General features: G+C 34.8%; 1 protein-coding gene across 1 annotated transcript; it reads right to left on the bottom strand.

Annotated features, from left to right (window-relative positions):
* Positions 1 to 686: 686 nt before the first annotated feature.
* On the bottom strand, positions 687 to 8,726 carry LOC144450998 (gamma-aminobutyric acid type B receptor subunit 2-like). Its single transcript, XM_078141756.1, has 12 exons — positions 8,607 to 8,726; positions 7,846 to 7,911; positions 7,189 to 7,339; positions 6,336 to 6,430; positions 5,485 to 5,548; positions 4,840 to 4,923; positions 4,132 to 4,282; positions 3,463 to 3,694; positions 2,976 to 3,098; positions 2,314 to 2,457; positions 1,311 to 1,499; positions 687 to 851 (listed from the first exon to the last, which is right to left on the bottom strand). Exons 1-12 carry the CDS (start codon positions 8,724 to 8,726, stop codon positions 687 to 689), a joined length of 1,584 nt encoding a protein of 527 aa, XP_077997882.1.
* Positions 8,727 to 10,260: the final 1,534 nt, after the last annotated feature.

Raw genomic sequence — 10,260 nt, 5'->3', positions numbered from 1 at the left:
GGTGCACGTGATTAACACAAGAGATTGATCTATAAAGGAAAATATTAGCCAAAATAGACGAGCCATCTAATGCAATATTTTCTCGTCGTTTTATTACAATGACTGTAATGTTGTTTACATTCCTTAAAGTGGCACAACCTGTATATATACGTTTTACTCAAGTGAAAATACTACAATTATATTCTACTCCAGTAAAAAGCGTATGTTAATGAGTCATTCATATCATCTTGATGTCTAAGAATCAAGCACCATCCAAGCAAAATAAATAATTCATTTCATTGCATTCAACCAAGTTTACAATTGAAACCATTTCAGTAGAAACGTTATATGAGGCAAAAAAATATTTGTAACATTGGAACATTTTATTGTCTAGCTTGGCAGATAGCTTAATAACATTACTACATCTCTTATCGTGTGGCTGGACAAAATCTCATTAACATAATTTGTTACATGTCATCATCTTTCAAAATAAACATTCACAAGTACAATTGTTACATTTTAATCCATTGACATGCCTGAATAATATATGTTGTTACTATATGTATAATATTATGCTTTTAACGACTATAATCGTATTTCACCCTCACATAATGTAATAATCTTGGTAAGATTTCACAGATGGATACATAAGTATAGTAAATTCAAACTATACACTATCATTTTTTTTAAAAATAAGACAATATTGACTACCATTCAGTTTGTGTCCCCTTGTCTTTGCTCAAGACCTTCAGTTGACCTCTATAACGTGTCCCCGCCATAGTCCCACCAGTCCAGTCTGTCCCTGTAAAGTGTGTTGGTCTAATGCTGTTTGTCCCTTGGGTAACAGTTTCTCCGGCCCTGTATGCCATAATCTACGAAGTAATCAATAAGGGAATGGATAGAAAATATCTCCCATACGACAGCCGATTCATGTTGCCGTTTAGGACTACTTCAGCAGGACAATTATGACAATGATATTATTACAGTGGCAATCAAGGTTTCGGCTTACTACAACTGTTGGGTTCGATGTGGTAGAGTACTCAGGTGGGTGATAGCGCGCGGCGCCCCTGTCGTTCGGATGTAATCACACTGTAATCAAGACTGTGTAAACACTGGAAGTCTCCGAATGTACAACAACGGCATCCATAGCTTATATCAAAATGACGGCAATGTAGTTTTAGTTTGTGTCTATCATGATAAACCGAAACCTTGATTGATAACACTTACAAACAAGGAAATGTCGACGTAAATCCAACAAGTGTTGCAACTTTAAAATGTTACTGAACACAATTCTGATAGGTAATACAATTTTGATTTATAATTACTCCTACCTTCGGAAGGCACACAAGGCACTGTGTAACCGTCGTCCCTAAGAGTATGAAAGCAGAGGAGATACCATACGATAACACCGGATCGTAGCGTAATATGTATGTTAGTGGGGCACCAAGACAACTGAGTATCACAACGTTATAAATACACATTCCGATATACCGTGAATCATTTAATACTGCTATGGATACCTGGGAATATTGAGATAAGAAAATAGTTACATAGCACTTGTGACAATTCATTGCAAAATTGCGTCTTACTACTACTACTACTACTACTACTACTACTACTACTACTACTACTACTACTACTACTACTACTACTAAAATAACACAGGAGGTGCCTAATCTTTACAAGAGCTCGGGAGGTATATTGTGCCACGAAAATATATAATGCAGTATAATATAATGCAGTGCAGTGAAATATAATGTAATGTAATATAATATTATGATATAATGTAATGTAATATAATATTATGATATAATGTAATATAACATAATGCAATACAATACAACACAATACAATACAATACAATACAATACAATGCAATACATTACAATACATACATGTTGGTAATGCTGTATGCACATTTTACATTCATATATAGGAATCAGGATTGAAGTTACAGTACACTTAGATATGTTTTCTCAACATTTTTTCTTCATCCGGCAAAGGAAAATACAAATGACTGAGGTAGGGGACCTTGTCACTACGAGTCGATATACCAATATTGAATCAGACAAACCTTTTAGTATTTCTGGCACGACCAGAGTATAAACACCTGTATTGTATGTTCGATCTTGTTCAACCTGACTTGTGGATGTTGTATAATTAATGGAATTTTAACGAACTACACTGCATGATTATTCCAGTACTGTAACAAGTGTCGCAGTGTACTTTGGATAGGGCAATTATGAGATCATGAAACGGGGTGCAGTTCTAGTTGTTGTGTGTAATTATCACACTTTGATAATGAAAGGACAGAACAACATAAAATGGACCAACCTTCCTGGTTTCCCATGCCAGGAATCCTCCAAACAACAGTACTACGGCCTTCATAGAATATATAATAGCTAGCCAATACGTCATCTTAGGTGATTCACAGTACGCAATCTGGCTTATGAATACTTTGTCTCCTATTTCTAAGGGCTTAAATGACAAAACAGTAATTTAGTACGTCAATTAAATGATACTGATACCTGATGTCGAATTTTAGCCTGTTTACGGCGCTTACGGTATAGTCCGTTCATCGACAATCTCTCACACCTTACGCTTGTAGCTAGGATTGCAAAAAGCTGTTAACACACAACTAAACTGCACGTGTTCAACTGCACGCACATCATTTGCACACATCTCATATACTTTCATTTAAATACCCCATGGTGACGAACAAGCTGATTGGGCTATTAGGCGTTGAAATTGTCAAACCCTATTAGGCCAGAAAAAAAAAAGCTGTTCAACAGAATATCCCGTAAGCGCCGTAAACAGACTAGTCGAATTTTTGGTTATATTCGATTGGTTATTATTTCTGAATTGCCGACACGAATATATATTGGTAAATTTTTCCTATTTTGTTTCCTGTGAAACCAGATTTATGTCCAATAATTTCATGCTATTATGTCTCTCACTCCAATATTTTTTTCGAATCTGAATACTAAAAAACTTACAATTTCATTAGCATCCCGAATCACTATCATCAATGGATCCAGTGCTTCCCACAATGCCACAGTTATGATATCAATGGAAACAATAACCACTACTCCTATCAAAAGTTGACTGTCTTGAACAACCTGATATTAAGAGCGAACAAACAAACAAACAAAACAAACAGACAAACAATCAATTAATTAATCAAAAGCAAAGAAATCATGGGGAAACTTCATCTCTGTTAAAACATGAACATGAACCAACTAAAGTAAATGACTCTGAGATCGTAAGGTTTTAATTCTGCATAGCGAACCATTATCACATTTGTACCAGAGATTACTTGCACCGGTGCGCACGCATACTAGTGGTATTTGCACTGCTGTGCAATACCGAAAACATTACTACATACCTGAATGTAAATGATATGTAAATGAGGGCGTGTACGACTTACCTGCCTATCGGGGCATTCATTCTTCTTTTCTAGAAAAACGAAAGAAATATCCTAACCTTTCTCTGAAGTTTCTTATTGGTAAAGATGACGTGCACTCTCCATGTCTTCGAAAACAAAGCTCCATAAGCTAGAGAAACTCCCAGGAGTAGTAGATATATCGAAGCCTTACAGCACAGAAGAGGGTCGACGTTGAAACCTTTGACATTCGCAGGGAAGACGGAAGTGTAAGTCAAAATGCAACCACACAATATTATATTGTTGATGTTTGGTGATGACATCTTGATGATGCTGTAGTGAAGAGGACAAATGTGATTAGCGATGCTCTGCTCTGTCACCATCTCTGTCTGTTTGTCTCATTGTCCCGCCCTGTCATTCTGTCTGTCTGTCTGTCTGTCTGTCTGTCTGTCTGTCTGTCTGTCTGCCTGCCTGCCTGCCTGCCTGTCTGTCTGTCTGTCTGTCTCTCTCTCTCCCTGTATCTATCTATCTATCTATCTATCTATCTATCTATCTATCTATCTATCTATCTATCTATCTATATATATATCTATCTATCCATTTCAAGAGAAATTTAAGTATCTCATACATGTACGAAATCAACACACTGGGCAGGATGAGGAACACGAGCATATACAAGGAATTTAAATGAATACGCTATCGAATTGTCAGAGGTGGCTAAGATTAGTTTCTGCTTCTACTTTGTCATAGATATTTATGGATTTATTCACCGTATGTTCCGGTACTTGTAATTGAACACCAAGAATCCCAATCCACAAGAGATGCCAACAGTTGCAAATACAGACATCAGGTAGTAAAGGTAAGAGTTTATTTTAGTAATGATATAATATGTTCTGATGGCATCAACTGGGGGACCGTCACCTAAATGATAGAGAACATAAATAATTTATAACATTCAATAATTAACGTGTTGTCATATAAAACACCTATAGTGGCTACTTGGAACAATTTGCCAACTTCAGTAGTTGCAGCAGTAACAATTAACGATGCAGATTTTGAGACGATAAACTATCTAAATAGCAGCTAAATCACGAGCACGTTGGAAGTAATCTCCGGAATAACTCTTGCATAGTTCAGGGCAACTGGCAAACCTACGTTTACACCAAGAGATTAATTACCGAAGTCAACTCAGTACATAATTGTATACATAAATTCCCAACAGAAGCTTTTTTATTTCGTTTGTATTGGTATAGTGCAGTCTCTTCATTAACTTGACACGTCTGTCAGCGATTAGGTTTAAGTCCATTCCTCTCCCCACCAACGATGGGAATATATCAATACATGTTGTTAGCACCGAAAATGTAACCTCGCAAGCTGAGATTAAACGTCTGTTGTTTGTCAACCATAACAATTGGAAAGTACATATATTTTTAAAAAAACTAACATTAGTATCATTGTTATTATAATGTAACAAATACCTTTCCATATGATGGGTACTTCAGGATCAAGGTCTATAACTCCATCACCCCATTTAAAAATACCAACTCTCATCTTCACGCCAGCTTTATGAAGAAATAAAAGTATGCATCGATTACATGTGGTAAACATTTACTTACTTTAATGACTTCCATGTTGTCGTTTAAAAACTTTACCATTGTTATGAATTATTGATCTAAGACGACAGTTATACGATAATTTTTATATGTCATAAAATTGACTGTGGTTACTATGCAACGGTCATGTGACTGGGATTGCCCAATCAAGTTTTGCTACGCTGGCATCTCCTCTCTTCGTCCTCTTGCTGAAATGACTGTGATGGTGAGCGTCCGAGTGCTGTGCAAATTACCTCACATCAACTCATCCAATCGAATGAGATCTTAACCCCACACGCGTTTGGTAAAGGTTCAATGAGACCATGGAACGTTCTAGTGGTACCAAAACTCTTGTAAGGCAGCTTTTTGATACAAATCACGAACCTGTTATTTTTGTCTGAAAACATCGACAGCCGAGTGTATTTCACGATAACATTCTAAAAACTTCAATTTGGTTCAAGGACCGTAGATTTTCGGCGATATTGAAATGATTGTCTTCGAATGCTTTAAGATTGTAATAATATTAGGTACCTTGATATTGTTGTACTTTGTGGTCGGCATAGACCTCACCATCTTTATTAAATTCGATTCTTCCCTGCAGAAGATAGTAAAGGATACTTCGAGGTAGTGTTAATTTTTACATATCATGGTCAAAACGTTAGAGTTATTACCTTGGCAATTAGAACTTGTAACGGCATAGAGTCTATTGCAACCTTTGTAAGTGCATCGATTTAAAGCATTCACATAGCAATCTCTATCCTACCAAGTCCCCTATTATACACCTGTTGACAAGCATGGTTCAATCCTTGTTTAAACCTACACTAGCAGCAACTGGGATATTTTTGTCACCGAGTAACCGAATATATATTCACTAAAACTTGGTCAGTTACTTATAAAAAGACATTGTAGCTGTTAACTAGTTCGTCAATATTATCAGTAGTTGGTGTAGTGACAAGTTTAGATATTGAGTGATAGCTTTGCTATGAATCTGTCGCTATGCTAACACTGCATTAGTTTGTAAATGTTGTTCACTGAAAAGTGTTAATATACCAATACCCAGACAGTGTACATGTTAATTAGAGGTCGATCTTATCCATAAGTCTTGCAATAATAGTTTTAAATCGTGATCGTCATTGAAGGCGCTTATGTTTTGGTGTGGAACCTCCAAAATACCAATTTGATTTTTGTTTTGTTGTCAGCTAGAAAAAATACGTTCACCAATAGGTGATTCAATAGTGTTTTGGAGTACGATATTACGAGTAAATTATTGTATCTAACAAACATAAAAAATGTGTTCAGTTACTAATGCAACTTTAATAGGTTTTTACTGTTATTAAGTCAAATTTTAATGTTTTTGTAAGATATGAAACTTTGATACTCACAGATGCCCCGTCGAAAGATAATTCATTAAGTTTCTGCATAATTAGGTGTGCCATCTCATTGTCATCAAATGTACTATTCTCGAGACGTTTGTTACCTGGAAGAAAATATATCATTATCAAAGGGGGAGAAGCTGAGTTTATAGATTTTGATGGGGCCACTTTAGGTGATCGGTACTAAAAGGTAGATACTGATACATACTTAATCATCATTCATCATTCAAATCTAAAAACTAGCATATATCGATAAATTATTAAATGATACTATTTAAGATGTATACACTAAAATGCTGTGGACACACCTGTCACCATCAACTGTACTAACGATGCTGGAAGACGGTTTTAACGGAAATGCATCAAGACAAGACTTTGTGCTTCATCAATTTTTATTGTTTGTTTGTTTGTTTGTTTGTTTGTTTGTTTGTTTGTTTGTTTGTTTGTTTATGTTCGAATTGTTGTAAACCACTGGATGTTTTAAAAACTTATGGACATAGTTTGTTGCATTTTAGTCATACTTAAACATACATATATCTAGTATTGCAATTGGTAGTGGTATTTATCATGCTTCCTCAGAGAAATAGTCGCAACTATGATTTAAAACTGTATTAGCTAGATCTTTCTTTATTGAAGCATGTACAATGTATCGCCTCTTAAGTTATCCAGACAACGTTTGAACAAGTACGTCAAGTAGCAAGTACATGTTAGTGATTACATTAACAACTTATACACAGTATGTAAGTATATAGTGATAGGAAAAAATCATTCCTTAACTTCTTAAAATCGAGGTCTTCAGGAACCTGTTTCCCTATTGCCCTGTCCAAGTGTACATTTATTTTGTAATGCATATACTTACTACCTTGTTCTTCGAGAGTGGTAAGTGTGTTATTCAGTGTTAACGCAATTGCCCAAATACCATCATACGCTTTTGGTGACAAGTCATATCCCGTCAGGCTCGCACCACTATGATTAACGTATTTGTCATATATCTCAAAATACTCAACTGTGGTCTGAAGAGAGTTGATAGTGAAGCATTCAAATGGTGATAACACAAGCCAAAAGTAGGAGAGATAAAGAAGTGTTATACAAAGTTTATACCAAACACAACTTGTCCTATAAATAGGAAACATATAGTTTTTGTTGTGAATGAAGATTAATTGTTTGGTATGTATGTATGTATGTATGTATGTATGTATGTATGTAGGTAGGTAGGTAGGTAGGTAGGTAGGTAGGTAGGTAGGTAGGTAGGTATGTATGTATGTATGTATGTATGTATGTATGTATGTATGAAGGAACATGTAATTAAGCCAGCAATACATAGTATATATAACTATTAATCAAAATATTTGAATTTCTTTTTGTAGTTTTATAAATTTTGAAAATATTCCTCCACTCGTTATAGTGGTCAATACACAGCATATTACAACATAAATTTGAATACTAGAAATAGTAAGTTTATTGAAGCAGTTGCAATCTATGTACCAGTTGACCAAAAGTGGATTGCAGGATGTCTTACCAGGTTTGAAATTCCTATTTTAGTTGGGTCTGGATGTCTTCTGAACTGATCTACAGATAACGCCCCCTGAAAGTGGATATAGAAACGCTGAGTAAATAATTGCATAATATTCTTTGGGCATTTGAACATCGAGGGTATATATCTCGCACTATGGCTTTGACTGTGTGACATCTACACATTCTTACCTATTAGATTAAACTAATACAGATATTAGAAAAAATCTTATTAGTGTTGTTGAAATGTGTTGAATATATTCAGTGATTTATACTATTAGTGTTTTCAATGCAACGCAATGTTATGAATTGATGTTGCCTAGATTCAAACCAATCAGGCATACACAAAATTAAATGTTTGGTTCAGGTTACCCGACCCCCACCTCGCTTTTCACTGCTGACCCTAAACCTTGTTTTTACTTATTCGAGAAAAACGTAATATAATCGTAAAATATTTGAAGTCTCACGAGAAAGAGTGGATGGGGAAACTGACATCAACTTAAAAAGACACTCTAAAAATGTTCTTCCAATCTGTAATGGCTGTACATCTGATAGAAAGAAATAAAGAACACAGAGACCATTTGGAAAACAATGGAAAACCTGAACTTGACACACAGAAACAAAAATATAATTATATAAAATAAAAAATCTACCTATCCCACCTATTCTATAATTAAGCGTAACCGGAACCACACAATATTTTTTAGTAGGCCTTGTAATTTCGTTGTCTTAAAACATCAACAGATGTCATAATATGATTACTCCTACCTCTAATACTTCCAGTATTTGTTCTTGTGTACAGTCTACAGTTCCATCATGCCAAGACGATTCTAACCATGTAGGTTCAAACCAGCCCTCAATTATCCAAGCATATTTTGCCCCAAACATGTTTAATTTATAGGCCTGTAAAAGGAGAGAGAGAGAGAGAGAGAGAGAGAGAGAGAGAGAGAGAGAGAGAGGAGAGAGAGAGAGAGAGAGAGAGAGAGAGAGAGAGAGAGAGAGAGAGAGAGAGGGGGGGGGGGAGGGAGGGAGGGGAGAGGGAGGGAGGGAAGGGAGGGAGGGGGAGGGAGGGAGGGAGAAAGAGCGAGAGAGAGAGAGAGAGATCATAGTTGAACTGTTCAAAAATGAAAATATACTGAAACAGTCCTTGTAAATTGAACGTCTCCCGTAACGATATTTCGAACTACAAATTGTAAAATATCATGTATTCACAAAATCTCATTAACCATGTAAATTATTTATGTGATGTAATGCAAAGGCTACCAATCATATATTCAAGATGTATTAACCATAGCATAGTATGTCCACGAAATTTGATGTACTTCACGAGAAATATAAAAAGTGAAAGGGCTTAACCATATTCAAAGCGATGAGAAGATAACTTTATTTTGTTTTATATTTTATTTTAGTTGACATTACCTTTATTCTCGAAATTGATTTAATATGAGAAATTTGCCTTAGAATTTTTCTTCTTTTGCTTTCAGAAAAGTCAAAGTAAATGTCAGGTCAATGTTACTTGAATACGTACGTCACAAAAAACCTTGATAGCGCCTTGTCTGTAAAACGTCGCAATGATAATCCGAGCTCCCCGTTTCTGTAAAGCAAAATAAAGAGCTTAGAAGTGTTCGTAGCTTCAAGGGGCTTGGGAGTGGAATGTTTATACCTTTGAGGGCTCTGGCAACGTCAACATGGTATTAAAGGATACTAACAGTCTTGGAATGTTAGCCAAAAACCATATTCATTCGTCTATTACTTGCATATATATTATATATATATATATATATATATATATATATATATATATATATATATATATATATATATATATATATATATATATATATATATATATATATATATATATATATATATATATATATATATGTTGAGGGTAGAAGAAAATCAAGTCGGGTTTTTCGTCTCTACAAGCCTGTTTCGTGAGTAAATCACTCGTCAGGAGATGTTGATGTACTTGACTTGATTTTCTTCTACCCTCAACATATACTCCGCTCTGCGTGCAGACGTATCGAGCACTGTACTACGGACAAATCTTACCACTGACTTCCTATATATATATATATATATATATATATATATATATATATATATATATATATATATATATATATATATATATATATATATATATATATATATATATATATATATATATACATAGCGTTATGTATATATTAAATTTTCATATGTCCGATCTGTACAGTGACTGCATTATATATTAATGACAAAATACAGTTTATAGTACCTTTATCCTTTCCAGCTCGAAAAATGGGTTGGTAAGAAAGGATTCTGTTGTAAGAACAGTCAAATTGGCCATCTCCATTCTTATCATCAGGTCACTGTTAACCTAGCATTATCATAGATATGTTTGTAATTTTAGACAGCAAGAATGTGATATGATATT

This window comes from Glandiceps talaboti, chromosome 20 (genome assembly GCF_964340395.1).
Source record: "Glandiceps talaboti chromosome 20, keGlaTala1.1, whole genome shotgun sequence".
NCBI lineage: Eukaryota > Metazoa > Hemichordata > Enteropneusta > Spengelidae > Glandiceps > Glandiceps talaboti.
This window is presented reverse-complemented; position numbering and strand designations above follow the sequence as displayed.

Excerpts from the sequence above, each read along its gene's own strand:
- LOC144450998 (XM_078141756.1), bottom strand. The coding sequence starts at position 8,726 with ATGTTTGGGGCAAAATATGCTTGGATAATTGAGGGCTGGTTTGAACCT. Across the intron at positions 7,912-8,606 it reads AAATACTGGAAGTATTAGAG|GGGGCGTTATCTGTAGATCA; the intron begins GTAGGAGTAATC and ends ATCCACTTTCAG. Across the intron at positions 1,500-2,313 it reads TGGCATGGGAAACCAGGAAG|GTATCCATAGCAGTATTAAA; the intron begins GTTGGTCCATTT and ends CAATATTCCCAG.